Source organism: Zonotrichia leucophrys, chromosome 18 (genome assembly GCF_028769735.1).
Source record: "Zonotrichia leucophrys gambelii isolate GWCS_2022_RI chromosome 18, RI_Zleu_2.0, whole genome shotgun sequence".
Taxonomy (NCBI): Eukaryota; Metazoa; Chordata; class Aves; order Passeriformes; family Passerellidae; genus Zonotrichia; species Zonotrichia leucophrys.
The window spans coordinates 11,632,250-11,652,312 of record NC_088187.1 but is presented as its reverse complement, the minus strand read 5'-3'; the positions used below and the strand labels follow the sequence as shown (position 1 = coordinate 11,652,312).

Sequence of the window (20,063 nt, the reverse complement as noted above, 5' to 3'; positions counted from 1 at the left end):
GCATTCACAGAAGGCAGCGGCGCGGACGCCGTTCCGCGCTCGCGGGCGCCACTCGTGATGCGCCCCCACGGCGGCAAAGCGCCCTCGGTGTCCCCCGCCACGATGCGGACCGGCCGCGGGGGAAGCTTCTCCCGCTCTCCGGTGGGGAAAGGGCCCCCCATGTCGGCCCCCACAATCCCGTTTTCGGGACATCCCCTCTCCCCACAGACACCCGCGAAAAGCTCCGGCGGGGAGGGAACTCCGGCAGCGCGGGCGACAGCCGCGCACCCACGCGTGTCCGCTCTCGCCCCGCGGGCAGGCTGCGGGGAGCCGCCGCCGAGACGGGCGGGGGGCGGCGACACGGTGCGGCGACACCGGCTCGAGTTTTCGTTGCGGCTTCGCCGCGGAGCCGATGCGTGGCCAAGTCGTGGCCGCACGGTACCGCGTGCCCGCGCCCCGATTATATTTCCCTATTTTATTTTTATTTTATTTTTATTTTATTTTAAACCGAAAGCAAAACCGGGCGCTGCGACAGCGGCTTCGGGGCTGGTGCCGCTCCGGCGTGTCGGGCCGCGGGCGATGCCCGGCCGCCCTTCCGCCGCGCCCCCCGGGGCTCGGAGTCGCCGCCGCTTCGGCGGGCACCGGGCGGGGGCTGCGGGCTCGTGCACGGCGGTGGGGGCCGGGCGCGCTCGGGGGGGCTGCCCCGGTGCCCCAGCGCGCCGCAGGTGAGGCCACACACCGGGCACGGCGGGCTCTGCTCCGGTCCCGCCGCCCTGCGGAACCCCCGCCCGTGCCCCGCGCCGCCTGCCCGGGGCTCCCCGGGGGGGGGGCGACGGCTGCGCCGCTTCCTCGCCGTCCCCCCCACCATGGCAGGATTCAGCGGGCTCCGCCGAGCAGCCATTTTCTGCAGCTGCTTCTCCAGCAGAGCTCAGCCGGGCGGCGGCACCGGGCGGCGGCGCAGCCCCGGGGACCCCCGCCCCGCTGCCCTCCGCCGGGACGGGCGCCCCGAGGCCGGGCGGGCGGGGCCGGGGGTGGCCGGGCTCCGCTGCAGGGCTCGCCGTGACAATCCCACCCTTTCCCCGCCATTTTGTTACCGTGCTGGCGTTTTCCCAAAGCAGACACAGAGCGGGAGCCTTGGGAACGGGCCCCCGTTGTGCCGGGGCGGACGCCCCCCGCCACCCGTGTCCCCGTTCCGTCCCACCCCCGCCGCGCCGCACCTGGCAGCGGGGCCGGTCCCGGGACGCGCGGCCACCGCCGGCACCTTCCCACCGGGATCGCCCCGCTGCCCTTCGCGGCACCGAGGGTCGCGACTGCCCGGGTCCATGCAGGACCCTGTCACACGGGGCTGGCACCGAGTCCCGGGCCCCGGCCTCAGGAGGAGGATGCCCTTCCCGGCTTCCCTTCCCGACAGAGCGGGGACGCGGGGCTGGTCACCGCCTTCTGCACACCGCATGGGCATTGGCAGCGCCCTGACACCCGAGGGGACAGTCCCATCGCGGACGGCCCGTCCCGGGGCCGTGCCGCCCGGCACAGCGCCCTGCAGTCCTGCCCGGTCCCGGTGGCGGTCCCGGCTCCCCGCGGGAACAGCCCAGGCTCCCTCGCGGGAAACCCGTGGGGACAGTGGCTGGCCCACGCGAGGCCGGGCATCCCGTCGAGGCTCACGGCATGGCCAGACCGCCGGGGAGGGTGGCACGGGGACGGAGGGAGATGACGGGACGAACCGCGGGACAGCGCTGGCTGCGCGGGACGGGCGGGCGGGATAGGAATGCCCCGACGGGGGCGGCCGGTCCCTCCACCCGCGCGGGGCTGATGGGCGCCGGCTTGACACCAAGCACGGAACCCCGCGGGTGGGTGCACGGCCCTGTCCCACGGCTGCACTCCCGGCTCGGGGAGGCATTCCCGGCTCGGGATGTGGCACTACCGGGGGACCCCGGCGCGGCGGCCGCGGATGCCCCGCGCGAGTGGGAGCGGAGCGCGGCGGGGCCGGTGCGTGCCCCGGGCTAGGCCTCCGGAGCCGAGCGGCGGCGGAGGGCGGAGAAGGAGCGGGGAAGGAGGGGGCTCCTGCAGTGCTGCAATGCAGCGCCGCGCCGAGCCCGCCGGCCCGGCCGCGCTCCGCCGCCCGTCACTGCGGCAATGCGGATGGAAGCCCCGCCCGGGCTGGGCCGAACCGGTCCGGCCATCCCCCGCCTGCTCGGGCCGCGCCCTGCCCCAGGCGCGCCGGGCTGCCGCTCTCCCCCGCTTCCTCGGCCCCGTTTCGTTTTCCTCCCGCCCCTGCCGGGACCGCGGGACGTTTCCTCCCGCGGCGGGACGCAGCCGGCTTGTGTCCCCGGCATCGCCCTGTGTCGGGGGGCTCGCAGGGCTCCTCATCCTGAATGCCGGCGGGCGCCCCCAGCAGCCACCCTGGGGGCCCCTCCAGCACCCCGGCTTCTCTCTGCGTCTCCCCTCGACGCCGGGAGTTGCGAAGCCCCCGGTGCTCACCCACCGGGACGGATCCCTGGTCCCTGCCCTGCTCGGTTCCAGCTTCTCCCGGGAGATTCTCCCTCCTCCCTATGTATCCTCCGGGCCCCCAGGGTCTCTGTGTCCCCATCTCGTCCTCCCTGTCCCCGCTGTCCCCTGTGCGCAGTCCAGCAGCAAACAGCGCTGCGGGGCCCCGGGCGGGGTGGGGGTCCCACCTCGGCTCCTTTTCCCCGTCAGACAACCGGAACGGCAGCACCGCGGCCGCTCGTGGGAGCCCCCGGTGAGGGGAGCCCCGCGCCGCAGCCGCCTCTCCCCCCTCCCGAGGTGCCCGTGTGCGGTGATGTGCGGGCAGCGCCCCGGAGAGAAGGCATTATTCACCTTGTAACAGCCGCTGATAAAGGCACAACCCAGCAGGGAACGGCGGACCATGAGGTGCATAAAATATCGGGGCTTACGACTGGGGGGCCACCACAGCCCCCCAGCGCTCGCCCCTGCCCCACAGGCTCTGGATCACCCCCTCTCTGTTCGGCTTTTGCCGCAGCAACCTGGGGCCGGATCCAGGAATTCTCTCCCGGCCATGCCAGGCAAACCGGGTTCTGCCCTCCCACCTGGATGGGTTTTTTTCTGACGCGGTGAAAATGGCACCGCATTCCAGCTCCAGCTCCTGCTGGTGCGGACTCAGCCGCTGGATCCTGCCATGTCTGCATTTACTGGATTAAAGCTCAGCCGAGCCCCTGAATTTCTTCCCTGGGAGAACTTTTCGGGCTGATCCAGATGTCCTTCCCCTTCCCCTCGGGAGCCCGGGCACCCCCGCGGCTCCCTCCGGGGCTCCCCGCGCCCCCCGCCATCTCTGCGTCTCTGCCCGACTCCTCTCCAATATTTCAATGTCTCTCTCAGCTACCGGAGGCTGTTCCACGCGAAAGCGGGCTCACCAGTGCCACACACCGACAGCACCGCTCCGCCTCCGCTCGCCCGCGCCCGCGGGGAGCCCTCACCGGCGCCGGTGCCGCCCCGGTCCCTGTGCCTGTGCCTGTGCCTGTGCCTGTGCCTGTCCGGGTGCCACAGCTCCCGCTGGCACCGAGAGAGCGGCGCTACACGCGGTGCCCGCCGCGGAGCTTGGCTGGGGCTCCCCGGGCAGTGCTGAACGTGCACCCCTGAACGCAAACCGGGTGCTGGGGGGGTCCCCGTCCCCCGGGCAGGCTCAGCCCTGGCTCCTCGGCTCCTCCTGCCCTGGCTCCTCTCCGGGAGCGGGGAACCGGGGACGCCTCGGGAGCCCTCTGAGAGCCCGCCCTGCCCCAGAGGTGGCTGAGCCCCCCAGCCCCGCACCGAGCGGCTCCCGGGCCGGTTCCCTGCAAAGCCCCCGCTCATCGCAGCCCCTCGCGGGACTCGGTCCCAGCGCCCCCACGCAGGATCCCCGCCCGTGGAACCCCAGGTCGCAGCGGGCTGTGCTGAGCCCCCGGCTGGGCGCTGGAGTCCACGGGCACGGGGGGCTGCTGGTCCCGGCCCCTGAGAGCCCCCCCAGCTCTGCGTCCTGATCTCCCAGCGCTTGGGACGTGGCACCAGCGGCCATTCCCAGCCACGGGGACGGCGGGTGGCGAGGGGGGAGGCACGGGGCAAAGGCAGCAGGAAAGAAAGCGGAGTTCAATTTGACAGCCCGGGAGCAGAGAGACAATGCCACGGCCGAGACTTATTTGTCACATACTCAGGCATGAGATGGAAGGAATTCATTCCTGTGATAATGCTCGTCCCTGCTCAGCCGCTGCTGCTGAACCACAAATTGCTGCTTGCAGCACAAAATATGGAAATGGAATATATCAGATTAGACGCCTTCTTGCTGGGGCTCTGCTCCAGGAGTTATTTCTAAGTCCTGAGAGTTAAAGCATCTTCAAGCAGCAGAGCATCAAACCCTGAGAAAGTGGGTCTGCTTCAGGTGGCGGAGCTACAAAAGGAAGAACACCAGGAAATCGGCGACCGTGGAGCCACTGAAAGATTTTTCAGAGCAGAGAGAGAGACACCCAGGGAGGGCTCTTCCCACCTCGGGTTAAAAATGGCTCAGGGTCAGGTTGAGCCCTTAAACTCGAGATAAGGCATCGTTCCTGCAGCCGCCGGGGAGAGGGGCGGCCCCGCTGCTGTCCGAGCGCCGCAGCCTCCTGTCTGCACAAGGAGATCCCCGGGTTTGTGTGCTGCTGCTGGCTTCATGTGCCGAAAGGACGCAGGCGGAAGGAGGGCAGTGCCACAGTGTGCTGGATCCAGCGCACATTCCTGATGCTAAAATGACAGCCTGGCTCGCACCGCACGCCGAATGGGTGGGAGCAGCGGGGACAACGCTTCAGCCTTCATTTGCAGCCATGTGGAAATACTAACGTGCGAAAATTAACTTTTCCAAGCATATGTGAATATTACAATTTATTTTGTGCTTTGAGATGCTTCGGTGGCTCCTTGATACCGAGCAAACTTCCCCTCCCCTAACCTTGTATTTGGTATTTATAAGAACCTGAAGCTCCATTATATGGAGCGCAAAATATATAACATTTCTTTCCGAGGATCCCCGAACTTGAGGAGCCCGTTCCCCTCAGAGGCACCGGCAGTGGGAAGGGGTGCAAGGGATGGGGCGGCACCAGGTCAGAGCCCCAGAAATTCCGTGGGGAACCCCCCTAACCCTCATCTTCTGAAACACCATGTCCAGTCCGTCACAAAGGGCATTTCCAGGGGGTCGGGGCCGCTCTCCCAGCGCCGGGGCCGAGGGCTGCCCTCTCCCTGCCGCTCCCCGCGTTCCCCGGTGCGGTTTGGTGTCCCTTTCCTGGGATGAGCCCGTTCCGCCTGGCACAGCCCGGGATGAGCCCGTTTGGCATGGCACAGCACGGGATGAGCCCTCCCCGCCTGGCACAGCCCGGGATGAGCCCGTTCCGCCTGGCACAGCCCGGGATGAGCCCGTTTGGCATGGCACAGCCCGGGATGAGCCCGTTTGGCATGGCACAGCCCGGGATCAGCCCTCCCCGCCTGGCACAGCCCGGGATGAGCCCTGCTCGCCTGGCACAGCCCCCGCCCTCTCCCGCCGTGGCCATTTTAGCCCGCGCTCGCCCCCGCCGCTGCCGCAGCCCCGCTCGCCGCTCCCGCCGCTCCCTCGCTCTCTCGGCGAGGGCGGACCGGTCCCGCCCCGGGGCTGGCGTGGCGATGCCCACGCGGTTCCGCGGAACGTGCCCCGGTCCCCCCGGCTCTCCCTCCGCCAGCGGCGGCACCGGGCGGGCGGGAGGGGAACGCTGAGCCCCGAATTGCTGCTCGCAGCTCTGGGAGCTGCCCCGGGGCTGCGGGAGCCGAGGGACAGCGTGTGACATTTGAGTCATCCTGATTTTCCTGTCCTTGTGTTTCACACACGAAGTGACACCTTGCCCTGCTGGGCATCAGGGAGGGGGCAAACCCGGGGTGCCGGAGCCCTTTCCTGGGGCAGGGCGATTCCTCTGGGGCTCATTTCACAGCCATTACCAAACACCGCCATCCCTTGTCCTGGACATCCCACACTCATCCCTGCTGAGGACAAAGACGAAGCGCCCAGGGGCTTCCCAATTCTCAAACACGAAAAATTCCCAGCCAGAATTCCTTGCTCAGCATAGTCTTCATATCGAAATTAAACACACGTTTGTTAAAGCTCCCATCAGCTCAGACCCTCCATCCAGGCTTCTGTTAATGCATTTTCTAATAATATCCAAGCCCTCGCCCTGGCTGTTGCAGCACAACACCTCTGAAAGGTTTGGCTTATCCCTTTTCTCACCTCCAACTGAGACCTTCTGAGTGAAGCAGCTCTTCCTTCTCTGCTGAGGAGCTGTGTCCACATTCAGGCCACGGCAATGCCTAAATTCCCTGGAAAATGGGAGTGTGGCCATTCCCTCTCAGCAGCTCCCTGGGACAGAGCCTGGAGCCCTGGCGGAGCTCAGCCTCCCTGCCCTGCCTGGGGCAGCTCCTGTCCCCTCACCTGTGCGTTTCTTGGGAAAGGGCGCTGCTGTTTGACAGGGCTCCTGGAGGGCTCGGGGACCCCGGAGGCTTTGGAGATCCGGAGATTTGGCGGTCGGTGATGGCATTTCCCGTGTCCCACCCCGGAGGCGCAGGGCCCGCAGGGCGGCCCAGGGACAGCGCCCGGGGTGCTCCCGCTGTGTCTCACAGCGTGCTTGATGTGCCTGCTCCTCGGACAAAAATAAATCTCCGCGTTGCCGTTTGCTTTAAGCTACATCAAGGTGTCAGCTGAGCTGACGGCTGCTCTGAGAAACGACCTCAGGAGGGGCTGGCAAATGGCTCGGGGTGAGCCTGGGAGCTCACCCTGACTCGGGGGGCACCGGCGGGGAGGAGACCCGGCCTCCCTCAGCCCTGCCGGGGCCTGGCCCAAACCTCCATCACTGCAGAGAGCCCCATTTCTCTCCGGTTTGCACCCAGAGGTCTGTCCTGCAGTGCCACCCCTGCAGTGCCACCCCTGCAGGGACACCCCTGCAGTGACACCCCTGCAGTGACACCCCTGCAGTGACACCCCTGCAGTGACACCCCTGCAGTGCCACCCCTGCAGTGCCACCCCTGCAGTGCCACCCCGGCAGGGACACCCCTGCAGTGACACCCCTTCAGTGGCACCCCTGCAGTCTCCTCACGCTGCAGCTGCACCATGGGTCCCTCCTCCCTCCCCAGTCCCTATTCCAGCCCATCACCAGCCTCTTTCCCTCCCCTGGCAGGCTGCACACACCCGGCCACAGCCACCCTGCTCCTGTCTCTTGTCCCCTCTCCTGTCCCTCCCTGAGCAGCCACGGGGGTCCCTCCTGGGCAGTGCAGTGAGGGGGCCCCGGGAGCTCAGCCCCGGTTTCCATCCAGCCTCCTGCTCACAGAACAGCTCAGCCCTGCTGCTGCCTGGGGCTGGGCCATGCCTCACACCTTGGTGGGCCAGGCAGCGCTGCCCCGGCCACATCCTGTGTGTGAGATGCTGCACTTTGCCTGCCGTGGGATGCTCCCCAGCTCAGGGGGCAGCAGGAGCGTTCCCAGCACAGGGGATCGTCAGGAGCCACCACTGCAGAAGGCTCTGGAAGCACCTGGAGAGGGTCTGGGCTGTGCTGTCCCTGTGCAGCTGCCTTCCTCTTCTGGTGCAAACGTAAACAGAGCTGTGTCCTTGTGGCCGTGTCTGACAGATCTCACACGAATCTGGGCTGAGTCCAAGTGATCTTATCTGTGCAGACACTGAGAATTTTCCCCTACCAGGCTTTTCTGACTGCTCAAACCAGAGGCGGCCCTGTGGGATGGGGGAGATGAGGGAGTTCAGGGCTGGGCTGAAGTGGGGAGCCCCCTCTCCATCCCCTCCCAGTTGTCCCAGTTTGGGGAGGGCTGCACCTCCCACAGCTGCTCTGCCACACACAGGGACACCAACCCCAGCAGAACCCAGGAACCCCCTCAGTGGCTGCTGGATCAGCCCCACAGGTCCCGTTTTAGGTAAAATTGTTTGTAGCAGCTGGGTATGGCTGTGCTCAAAGGGGCAGGCATAGAAAAACATAAACCAAGCAGTGGCCTTCCCTCCCAAAAAGTGGCCATGAATGCTTTACCTGGCGGCTTTACCGTGGAGGATGGCTGCTGAGATCACCACACCATCACCTCCTGACACTGCACAGCAAAACCAGAGAAGAATGGGGAAATAAAGGAGAAATCTCACAAAATGCACACAATGGATGTGTGGAGGAGCTGTCCTCACCCCGTACATGAGCACTGAGTGCTCCAAGTGCCAGAGAAATCTTCCAGTTCCACTGCATACACCCACCGCCACCCTCTGCCCTCCTTGAGAAGCTCCTCTCCCATTCCCAGTCTGGATCTGAAGTCTGGATCCATTCTCAGACTGGACCTCCCACTTCCCACAAGGCTGTTTCTCACTCTGATTAAAACACATCAGCTCTGCTTTGTGTTTATTGAACACCCTTCTTCATCACAGCATCCTCACACCACGGAGGGAGCCCTTCCTCCCAGCCCTGGGGCCCACACTGCCACCGTGCCAGGTCGTAGCCTGGGGATGGCGTTTCCATCACTTTCCATGGAGCAGGAACCCCAGTGACACCTCCTGAAACCACACAGGGCCACGGCAGCTGCTGGAGATGGGCTGGATCCCAGCCTGGTGCTGGTGCTGGTACCACCATGGGGAGGGGAGAGCCTGAAAGGGTCAGCACGGAGCTGCAGCCCCTCCCTTGCACGCCCTGCATCCATCAGGCCCTTTCAGAAGGGCTCAAAGACGAGCACAAATTCTCCTTTTACATCAGCAAATGTTTGTCTGGAATAAATCCAAACCAAGCAGAGGTTAACACATTCCTGGGAAATACATTAAATGTAGCGCGCACCAGCCTTCCTAATGGAGCGTGGTGACGCTGCAGCTCGCCCTGGATCGCTCTGATAACCATTGGAAGTCACCGTGGACTCCACATTAATTTGCTCAGTAACAGGCATTTAGGCTTGATGCATTTACTGGGGAGAAAGAGAGGGGCAGAATAAGTAATTCATATCCCAACATTTCATCTCTCCCAGCCACCCGGCCCAGCGAGGGAAGGGCGCAGCTTTTAAACCAGTAACTACTTATCACACCTTTCACAGCACAGGAAGCTGCTGGAGTTGTGATAAACATGATCAAACTATTAGAGTAACAAATATCTGGCCGTGTGGTTTCCGGGAAATGGTGCCTCAAACCAAGCACGGCACAGAGGGAGCTCCAGGGGCTTCTGCAGCCCGGGGTGCAGGGAGGCAGCTCAGAGGGACCCTGCTCCCTCAAAAACCGGCTGCACAACACCCTCCGTTTGCAGAAATGCTGATGAGCGGAGCGAACTGCAAACCTGCCGCAGTTATTGATTGTCCTGAGCCTCGCACACCTATGGGGAAGGGAAGGGAGTCGAAGGAAGGAAGTCCGAGGAAGGTCAGAAGGGAAGTCGGAAGGAAGGAAGTTCCGGAATCGGGGGGAAGAGGTCGGAAGGAGGTCCGAAGGGGAAGGAGTCGAAGTGAGGAGTCGAAGGGAAGTTCGGAAGGAAGGGAAAGGGAAGGGAAGAGGGAAGGGGAAGGGAAGGAAGGAAGGAGAGGGAAGGAAGGAAGGGAAGGAAGGGAAGGAAGGGGAAGGAAGGAAGGGAAGGGAAGGGAAGGGAAGGGAAGGGAAGGGAAGGGAAGGGAGCTGCCGAGCCAGCTCCCCGTGGCAGCAGCGATGCCCGGGCTCTGGCCCGGAGCCTGCAGGCCCACGGTTCAAAGACACAACGTGCTGTTTGTTTGTGAGAAGCCCCGCTGGTTTCATGCACCTTTGTGTGGTGAGGAGCGAGCTGTGCCCGGCAGCCGCCCTGCCCCACGGCCCCGCTCCTGCTCCGGCTCCCCTGGCTGGCTGTTGAGCCGCACTTCCCCTTTCATAAATCACATTTTGCATTCTGAGCATGCGTCTCCTCTTCCATGCCATTTTTGTTTTCAGATAACCATTAGCTTAATTAATCAAGGGAAACGCATCATTTCTGATGGGATGTTCTGTTCCTGGAGCCTGGGATGGCAGGGAAACCCTTCCCACCACCCCATCCCTGGTACAGGATGGGGTTCACCAGCACCTGCCCCAACACTGCCTCTCCAGCACCCTCAGCACGTCACCCACGGAGCTCTGGTGACACGCAGCGTTGATTAAAACCCTCTTAACATTCAGCACAGCTATCAGGCAAAGGTTGATTTCAATCAGAGCTCACCATTTCCACTTGCCCTGGGCTCACCAACCACCAGCTCTGGGGCCTCTGTGCAGGCAGGTGAGCACTGCCCAAGGGTCCTTTGGCTCTGGAGCATCAACACCAACCAAAACTGGGCAGGACTGAGCGGTCAGCACTGTCCCTGCCCACGGAGCACCTCCCCAGTGCCATTCCCACCTCAGCCTGAGCAAAGCCTGCAGCTGCAGCAGTGCCCACAGGCATTGTCCCATTTGGGCACAAGCCTCCTCTGCTGCTCCAGCTGGGAAAATGGCACCCACACACCCAGTGGTCACTTTTCCACCAATTCAACCCAAACTGCATTGGAAAAGTGCTCCAGCTCTGGCATGACTGCTGGCAAGGCCTGGTTGAATGGCACACAGGGGCTCCTGCTGTGACCCACACCTGGCTGGGTGCTGTCCCACCTCCCCACAGACACCACACCACCCTCAGCTTTGCAAAGGCACAATGACCAAGATGGGTTTGGAGTTTTTAATAACTGAAATGGCACCTGGGAGGCCCAGAGTGGGCAGCACAGGATGGGAGGGGATTTGTGCTGTGGGAGCAGCACTGTGCCATGGCTGGACAGAGAAACACTGTGACAGCAGGACACAGGGCTGTCCCTCACCCTCACCAGGGCTCAGCTATCACTGCAGGCTCCAACTCCATTTGCTTCTCACAAGCTCGTGGCTCTGATCCACACACATCAACGTGCCTTCAACAATATTTCAACCAAGACCTTTGCTGGAGGAGACCTTGACTTTGACCAAAAGCCCAAGAGGAGCCAGGCTGGCAGCAGAGCCAGTTTTGCCAGCACTGGGTCGGGAGGGTGGCACTGCCCAGGCACTCAGCTCTGTCTGGGGAGGTGACAGGGGTCACTGTGGGGACAGAGACTGAGCACTGTGTCTCAGCCACCACGCTGTCAGCCCTCTCACAGAGAATGAGCCCTGCACTGCATTTCCAGCAGGCTCCAGCAATGATTAATCTGTTCAGACACAGCTGCAGCTTTCTTGGTGGAATTTGGACCATCTTCCTTTCTGGAGACCTTCAGCTTCTTACCCAGCTGTGACCCTCCCCAGCCCTGGGATGGCAGCCATCGCCCATCACTGTGCCACCTGCCCAGCCTGTGCCTCCTCAGCTTTCTCAGGTTCCCATCACAGAACCACAGACCTCCCCAGCCCTGGCAGAGGGAAGCACCACACCTCGGGCTCCTGCTGCCCACCCTGGCACTCAGGGTGCCCTCAGCACTGTGGGCACAACACTCTGGGGGTGAAAACTGAGTTATATTCAAAACACTGCACCTCTGAGTGAACATTTTAACCTGCAGGCACCAGCTCTGGGGCAGCCCAGCTGCAGCAGGCCCACACAGGCACCTGCCATCCGCAATGCTGTAACAAATGCACTCCAAATCCCAGTAGTTTTTGTAAAGGTTTATAGTCCTTTGCCATGATTGCATGATACATTTCTTCCCCTGTGACACAGCCCTCAGACCAGGATGCGCCGCTGGCAGCTCGCAGCAGCTGGGCTTTGCACTCCGATCTACACTAGCTGCAGAACATCAAATGCACTTTCAACATCTCCATTTAATATTTACATTCAAGCAATTAATAATTGGAAGCTTATAGTTTAGACATTTCTAATAGCAGCAATTTCTATAATAGCTCGTTTAGCTTTAGATAACGATTTTTTTTTTTGCACATAGAAACACCACATGTGTACAGTATCAAAAAATATATACGGGATGGTCCTGCGGGTCGTGGGGAGGGCAGGGGACCAAGACTAACAAATGCTCAATGGTTAAAAAGGAGAACAGAAAATAGTCGTTTGATATAGTTTATAAGGTGATCTAGGGACTCCATAAATCTAGGCTTTATATTTCATTATATAAATACCTACAAATAAATATATTAGCGTGGCCAGGGAGCGACCAGCTTTCAGCTCAAACAATACATTTCAAGAACACCACGTACAAACGGGAGCAAGAATCACTTGACAAGTTAGCACTGTTAAAATATAATACTATAACTCTGAGTAACTGGCGGGTCCCATCCTTTGTGTCCCACTGCCTGCAGGTCCTGGAGCAGCCCCAGCTGCGGGCCGGGAGCAGCGAGGTCACCCCCGTGGCAGGGACGGCCACCGTGCCTGGCCCTGTCCCGGCGTCCCCTGGCAGGGCACGGCGGGCTCGGCCGTCCGGGGGCACGGGGCTCCGGGGCAGGGGCACCAGCACCGGCAGGGAGGCGGTGGGGCCGGCGGCCCCGGGCGGGCGGGCAGCTCCCACGGGGAGCCCAGCTCACACCGTCACGTACTCCTTGAAGGTCACGGTCAGGCAGTTCGCGGTCACATCTGTGATAATTATATTCCCAAAGAAGGGCTTGAACTCCTGCAGGGACTCGGCCTCCTCCTCTTCCTCCTCCTCTGCGGCCTCCTGGGGCTGCGGAGGCTCCGGGGCCGCCTCCTCGGCCGGCGGCGGCGGCGGCGGCGGCAGCTCCGGCTTCACCTCGGCCAGGGCCAGCTCGCCCTCCGGCCGCGGCTTCACGCAGCGCAAGTCTATGGGCTCGTCCAGGTCCGAGTCGAGCAGGATGACCTCGGGCGGGGCGGGCGGCTCGGGCCGCGGGGGGCTGAGGCAGGTGGGGGCGCTGATGCTGCGGGAGGTCAGGCGCTTCTTGCCCGGCTCCCGCTCGGCGTGCGGCTCCGACAGGCAGCGCTTCCGCGAGCTGCCGCTCGACAGGTTCAGTCCCATGGAGGAAGGGCTGTGCTCGCACACGGGGCTCAGCGACCAGGGCACCAGGTCCGGCTTGGTGGTGAGCTGCAGGGGCTGCTCCGCCGGGGGAAGGGGCAGCTCCTTGGCCAAGGGAGTCTTTTGGGCACCTTCCTCCAGCTCCGCCGGGGGCTGCCGGCTCTCGCCCTCTGCTTTGCTCAGGGCGTTGCTGCCCACCACCCTGTCCTCCCCTGGCTTCCTCCAAGCCTCCACCTTCTCCTCCCCACCCTTCTTAGGAGTCCTCTCCTCCGCAGCCCGCTTCCGGGGAGCCTCCCCAGACTTGATCTTCACCGCCTGCATGCCGTTCTCCATGTACTTGCTCATCACAATCACAATGCGCCCGTTCTTGTTTTTGTTCTTGACGATCTTCATCTTTCCCCCAAGGCCATTGCTGGTCACCCTGTCCCGGGGGGGCGGCCCGGTACCGCTGGACAGGTTCTTCTCAGCTCCGTTTTTGCTCTCTGCTGTGAGGTTCTTGACCGGGCCCAGCAAGTTTTTGGCCGGGCCGTGAGCCCACTTGTCCGGGTGGGCGACCAGGGGGGCCTTGTTATTGTCCAAGCAGGCCTGGCCCTGCGGCTCCTTGCTGCTGGGCTGGTAATGGGGCTCGTACATCTTGGGGTCGGGCTGGTAGTGGTGGTGCTTCTTGCTGTTGAGCTGGTAGTAATACTTCCCTTTGCTGTGGGACTGGTGCTTCATGGCGCTCTCCTTGCCGTTGGGCTGGTACTGGTGGTGCTTCTTGCTGTTGAGCTCATACTGGTGCTGCTGGCTCTTGCCAGAGGAGCCGAGCTCCAGCTTGGGCCTGGTGTCCACGGCCGGCTCCTGCAGCCCCGTGAGGATGTTGGAGCGGCGGGCGAAGGACGGGAGCTGCAAGGCAAAACCGAAACGGGGCTGGAGAGCGCTGCCAGGGGCTGCTGGCCCGCGGGGGCCGGAGCTCCGGCAGGTGCTGCAGGCTCCGGCACGGCCCCCGCCCCTCGGGCCGCTCTCCTTACAGGATGCTGCGTCCCGGGGCACCGCGTCCTCGAGCAGGCGGCCCCAGCCCACTCCAACTTAGAGGCTGTGCATTGCTCCAGATTAATGAAGCAATGAAAAGAAGAAAAGCCCCCTTCAATCAGCTGTCTGGGAACGGGGGCCGAGCGGGACCGCGGCTGCCGAGCCCGCGAGCAGCGTGCTAATGCCAGCCGGGCACGGGCACGGCGGCTCTCAGCGCGGAGGGGAGGGCAGGGCAGGGGCACCCGCTGAGCTCAGCGCTGGGGGTCCCCGGGGCGCTGCGAGGCGCCGGGGCTGCGCGCAGGCTCATCCCGAGCATGATGAAACCCGCTGCAAGCGGCTCCCCGGGGATCCCGCGGGGCTGGGGCTGGGCCCGCGCGTTACCTGCACGACCAGCGGCTTCGGCTTGGGCCCCCGCTTGCGGTATCCCATCAGCTGCTCCTGCCGCTCCCTGCGGGAACACAGCGTCACGGTGAGCCCCAGGGCGGCACACGGACCCCCGGAGCCACCCCCCCGTCCCGCACGGCAGCTCCGCGGTGGCGGTGACCCTATGGCGAGCAGGGAGGGGACAGCGGGAGGGGACCGGGGCCCGCAGGTGGCAGCGGGCCGGGGCATCCTGTGCAAGCAGCAGGCGCCTTCCCCGCTGCTGCCTCCCCGCTGTGGGGAGGGGCTGAAGTTCGCAGTTTTGCGCCAAAACACTCCAGGAAATAAATGCGCGGAAAGAGAAAAAAAAAATTAAAAAGGCTTAAAAAAAAAAAAAGGCAAAAAGAAAAAAAAAAAAAAAAAGCCGAAGCCCGTCCAAGCGCAGCAGCAGCAGCAGCGCCGCCTCCTCGAGTCGCGGCATCGAATCCCGGGGAGAAGGAGCGAGGCGCGGCGTGGGGGGGCACGGCAAGGGGGGCACCGCGGCGTGGGGACCTTGACCCGGAGGCGTCGCCCGGTGGCCCCGCAGCACCGCCCGCCCCGCCGGGGCCGCGCCCCCCGCCCGGCCCGGCCCGGCCCGGCCCGGCCCCGCCGCGGCCCCCGGCTCCGTGACGCATCTGCAATTGCGGGAGCGGCCCGAGCGGGGGTCCCGCCGCCCCTCCCGCGCCGCCCCACCTGGGCCGCTCACCTGTTCTGGAAGGCGATGAGCAGCCGGGGGTCCAGGATGTTCTCCTCCGGCTCCCACGTGTTATATCTTGGAGAGGGGAGGAGAGCGGCCGTCACCGCGGGGCCCTGCCGGCGGGGCCGGGGTCCCGGGCAGAGCCGCCCCGCAGCCCCGGGCCCGGCGGGAGCGGGCTGTGGGGCCGGGGTCCCGGGGAGGGGGATGGGCGGGGGGGGCCGCGGGGACGGTACTGTTTATTTAGCGCAGTTATTATTCCGGAGGAATTCCAGGCATGTCATGATGAAATTTTCCAAATCCCCTTTCCCGGACCCAGGAAAGCGGCCGCGGGGCGGAGGAGGGACCCGGCCGCGGCGTCCCGGACCCCCCCGCGCCCCCCCGCCCGCACTGTCATGCGAACCCCGAACGCTCCGCAGCGGCCGCGCTCGCTCCGGTGCCGGTGCTGCCCCCGCCTCGGCAGCGGCTCTCGGGGCTGCGGGGCGACGCGGACCATTTTTGCGGTTATTCCCCCTTTCTCCCCCCTTCCTGCCCCCCCTCCCCGCTCGGTTCTGCAATATGGAGCCCGGCTCCCGAGGAGGGAAAGGGGGAAGGAGCCATTTTCTGGTGCACATCAGCCGCCGCCTGCTCGGCTCCCGCCGCCGTCACCGCCGGGCCCCGCCGCCGCCTCTCGCCGCCCGCTCGCCGCCCCGGCCGGGGCCCTTCCCGGAGCCCCATCCCCGGCCCCATCCCCGCCCGGCGCCGGTACTCACTTGGGCGACCATCCCCTCCATTTCACCAGGTACTCGACTCTGCCCTGAGCGGCGCGGGAGGCAAAGACACGGCGTCAGCGGGAACCGCCACCCCCGGCGCCCCCGGGCCCCGCCGCCCCCCGCCGCCGCCGCCCCCCGCACCTTTCGGATCCGCTTCTTCTCGATGCTCTCCACCGCGAAGACGTGCTCGCCCACCGCCGGCAGCTCCATCCCGCAGCCGGGAGGGGCCGGGCCGGGCCGCGCTGCAGCCGAGCTGGGCTCGGGCTCCGGCAGCTCCCGCCGCCGGCCCGACAGACACTGAGCGGCGGCACCGCAACCGTGCAAATCCCGGAGCGAGACGTCAGGGAGGCGGCGCCTCCCGGGCCCGGCTGCCCGTCAGCGGCGGGGCCGGGGGATTGGCGCAGCCCTGCCGGGGAGCGAGGCGGGGAGGGGGCGGGCGGGGGCCGGGCACGGCGGCGCGGGGAGGGGGGCGCGGGCGGCCCGGCTCCCGCCCCACGCGTGACTCAGCACGGCCCCACGGGGCTGCCGGGGGCGGCGCAGCCCGCGGGGCAGGTGCGCGACCCGCGGCCCGAGGGAACGGGCTCGGCCGGAGGGTCCCGCCGGGATGCGCGGCGGCACGGGCGCTCGGGAGGGCTCCACGCCGCGCCACGTCGCGCGGTGCCCCGGGCCCGGGGAGCGGCGGCGCCCACCCCCGGCACGGCCCGTGCGGCCCGAGCCCGCGGGGAAGCCCCGGCCGCGCTGCCCGCGGGTCCCGCGGCCGTGGGGCGCCCGCCCGGGGACGGCCGGCGGTGGCGGCAGCGGGCCCGGCCCGGGGCAGGTGGCGGCGCTTTCCCCGCCCGGTGCCGGAAGCCGCGCACGGGGAGCGCGGTGCGGGCGGCTCCGCGCACTCGGTGCTCGTGGAGCGGCTCCCGGGGAGCACACGCGTGTCTGCGGCTGCCGCGGGGCCGCCCCGCGCTGCTCGGGGAGCGGGGGGTGCCGGAGCGGGAGGAACCTTGTCCCGGACAGGTGGAGCGGGGCCGGGCCCGTCCCGGTGTGAGCCCCGTGCAGTCCCCGCCGTTCGGACCGGCAGCCCCGGGCCTCCCGCCGGCACCGCAGCCCCGGGCCGGACCGTGGGGCCGCGGGCACGCGTGGGTGACACCCGGGGGACGAGGAGCCCCCGACCCCTCCCGGGGCTCGCTCCTCGCAGGTGCCCGGCTGTGTCCCGGGGCCGGCAACCCGGGGGAACCGGAGCCTCCGCGCCCGCTGACAACGGGGCGGTCCCTGGGGCTGCCGTGGGGTCTCGGTGCCGCCGTCCCCCTTGTCCCCCCGGGCTCGGACGGGCCTCGGACGGGCCGATCGATCCCCGCGGGGCTCCCGCAACTTTCGCCGGGAGCGGCGGGGCCGAGCTCGAACGGCACCGGGGCCCCGAGCGGCTCCTTCGCCGGGGTCGGGCAGCGCCCCCGGCACCCGGGACGTTCCCGTTGCCCCGGGTCGGTGCCAGCCCGGTGATCCCGGCATCAGCCGCGCCCCCGGGGCCGTACCCGGGCCCGGCGGTACCGGAGGGGACACACCGGGAGGCACCGCTGAATGTCACCGCGCCGCAGCCCCTAACAAAGACGCAGCCGCCGCGATCGCAGAGCCGAGCCAATAAAAAGCAAACTGATATTACAATTTTGATTTCCCTGGAGGGCCGAAGGGGCTTAATGTAAGAATTATTATCCATTGTGAACAGCAGCCCAAGGAAAACACACACAGGAAGATTTAATTTTTTTTTTTTTTAACTTAGCGGTTTTCCTAAGAAACATACATTCATTGAAATTTATGCCAGCGGAGTTTGTTAACCCTCCCCTTTGACATTTCCAGCTTCTCCTGTTGCCAGAGGAGACAAACCGCTAATGCTCGCAATAAAACTAAATGCCCAGGGACGAGCACGGTTTGGTGCGATTCCTCCCCAGCCTGGGTAAGCTGCAGAGCACGTCCAGCTCCGGATCCCGGCTGGATGAGAGAGCTCTGCTCTGCCCGGGACTCAGTCGGGAACAGGCGATGAGGAGGGCAGAGTTTGGCTGGCTGCATAGATAAAAATATAAATTAAAAAAAAAAATTAAAAAAATTTAAATGTGTGACCAGACATCCTTGGCATCTTCTAGAAGCTGTGTCAGGAGCAATACAAGAGACTGTTGATGAAATATAATATATGTGTGTATGTGTGTGTATATATATATATATATATATATAAAGTGAAACAACACTGAAAACTAATATTAAAAGCATTTTAATCACTGCCTGGCCCCTGGCTCCCATGGCTCAGCAGCAGCTCCCGTCTTTCAGGTTCCTGTAGGATCTTCATCTGCTTTCTGTTACGGGGCTGATTGCACATGATTCACAATAATGATGGTAATGGTGGTGATTTTCTGTCTCTTACCTTGCTCAGGCAGCAGCAGTTCATGAACTGATACATCTTTCTCTTTGTCAGGCCCAAAGAGGACACCTTATTTGAACCACATAAAACAGCCTAAATAAGGAAAGTGGGAAGCATTTCCAACTGTTGCCTCGTGCTGACTGGCTGGGGCATATCGCAGGGATGAGGCAAGGAAAAGGGATTCCAGCGAAAGGAGCAGGAGCCAAGCGCTGCCTTTGGAGCCGGCAGAGCAGTGGGGCGGCCCCGGGCAGTTCCTTGCTGGTGGATCAGGCAGGGACGGGGCACAGACACATCCCTGCCCTTCACCGCACACCTGGCCAAGAACTCGGGCTGCTCTTTCTCTGCCGAGCATCAGCAGTCGGTGCTGGGCTCTCAGAGGAGGATTTGGCTGGGCGCTCCATCCCCCGTGTCCGTGATCCCCGGTGGGGCTGCTGGGGGGCAGCTGTGACACAAAACCTCCAGCAGCCAGGGGCAGATGTGCTTCCCACGGCTGCTGGGAACCCACCAAGGTGATTTCCCCTCCAACACTTGCTGGCCATGTTCCCTCCGTGTACCCAGAGCTGATGTCTGTCTCTGGTTACTCTTTCCATCATTATTTATAAAGTTTTTCCCCTGTAGCCAGAGCCAGCTCCATGGCAGTGCCCTGCCTGGGGTGGGTGCTGCCCCTCTGAAGGATGCTCCTGTTCCCTGGCCCCAGCAGCTCCTGCAGCCCCGCTCTGTGTTTGCCATCAAGCAGCACTGATTGCACATGCCATCATTTCTGATGTTGCTCATTAGTCGGTATCATTATTAGCAATTCAAACCAGCAATTCTTTCCCAGCTGTAATCCCCCAGCTCCACGGCTGCAGTTTGGGTGCTCACCTCCTCCTCCCCTCTGCCCCAGCAAGGCCGGGGGTTCCTGCTGGGTCTGCAGAGCCAGGAGCTCCCCGAGCACCAAATAATAACAGAAAGTTAATTCATGAATAGTTGCAGCGTTCCCTTCAAGGCCACTCTCACCCGGGGCCAGGCACCGACTTTGCCACGTCCTTGGAGCAGGGGGGAGGGCACTGGCCCCATTCATCCCTACCTGGCCGCCCTCAGCCTCGGCCAGCTGGGCTCCAGGATTTGCCCTTCTGCCTTTGTCAGCTCTGCCTCGCGCTGGAAGTTGTGGCCAGTCTGAAAAACGGATTATGACACAGCCCTTGCTGAGGTCAGCGCCGTGCTGGAGGAAGGCGAGAGAAGGATGAGTAGGTAGGCTTGGAAAAGGAGACAACAAAACCAGCAAATCCACAAAAACCTGAACCCACCCACCCAATCAATAGGATGCCATGAAGTACATGTGAACAATGAAACCCTGTTCCAGGTTGCCAAGGCAAATCTGTCAATAGAGTATTGAACAAGCAAATCTGACTTGCAATTATTGTGTCCTTCTAAATACAGGCTGCCCCTCTGCCTTGCAGCTCAGCCCTGTGCTGCTGTGGGGAAGCTCAGGGACTGCTGCCTCAGAATGGTGAGGGAAGAGTCAAGCCTGGCAGCTGGGCTGGAATTTGCTCCAACAAATGCACAAAAACCCCCGGAGCATCCCCACCACCTTCACTGCAGCAGCTGAAGTGACACGTGCCCTGCCCCCAGTGTAACAGGCAGCAGCAAAAACCCCTTTGGCAAACTGCTCACCCTCTAAAGCTCCCAGTGAAGCACCCAGTGCCACAAAGCGCACACGGGCATCCTCAGACACCGAGTGCCCAGGATTTGTGATGCTTAGGGAAGCACCACGGGCTGGGGCTGTCAGTGTGGTGGCCTTAAAATCCAGCACAGCAGCAAGGTCTGCAGCTGCCACCACCCACCCAGAGGCAGCAGCAGTGGGAAAATCCAGCGGCAAAACCACCCTGAACTGGGTCATCACGTGGAAATTTCAATGGCTCCACAGTGCCTGCTGCTGCTGCTGCACGCAGGG

At 64.0% G+C, this 20,063-nt stretch overlaps 1 protein-coding gene across 2 annotated transcripts; it reads right to left on the bottom strand.

Annotated features, from left to right (window-relative positions):
• Positions 1–11,554: 11,554 nt before the first annotated feature.
• On the bottom strand, positions 11,555–16,117 carry CBX4 (chromobox 4). 2 transcript variants are annotated; one of them, XM_064728436.1, is made up of 5 exons: positions 15,874–16,116; positions 15,733–15,776; positions 14,993–15,058; positions 14,269–14,335; positions 11,555–13,761 (listed from the first exon to the last, which is right to left on the bottom strand). In XM_064728436.1, exons 1-5 carry the CDS (start codon positions 15,940–15,942, stop codon positions 12,430–12,432), a joined length of 1,578 nt encoding a protein of 525 aa, XP_064584506.1. In that variant the 5' UTR covers positions 15,943–16,116; the 3' UTR covers positions 11,555–12,429. The 2 variants fall into 2 exon arrangements, with proteins under 2 accessions (XP_064584506.1, XP_064584507.1); XM_064728437.1 differs by lacking the exon at positions 14,993–15,058 and having other exon boundaries at positions 15,874–16,117.
• Between the last annotated feature and the right edge of the window lie 3,946 nt (positions 16,118–20,063).

Coding starts and splice junctions, on each gene's coding strand:
- CBX4 (XM_064728436.1), bottom strand. CDS start 15,942: ATGGAGCTGCCGGCGGTGGGCGAGCACGTCTTCGCGGTGGAGAGCATC. Junction 15,777..15,873: donor AGAAGAAGCGGATCCGAAAG/GTGCGGGGGGCG, acceptor CGCGCCGCTCAG/GGCAGAGTCGAGTACCTGGT. Junction 15,059..15,732: donor TGGAGGGGATGGTCGCCCAA/GTGAGTACCGGC, acceptor CCCCTCTCCAAG/ATATAACACGTGGGAGCCGG.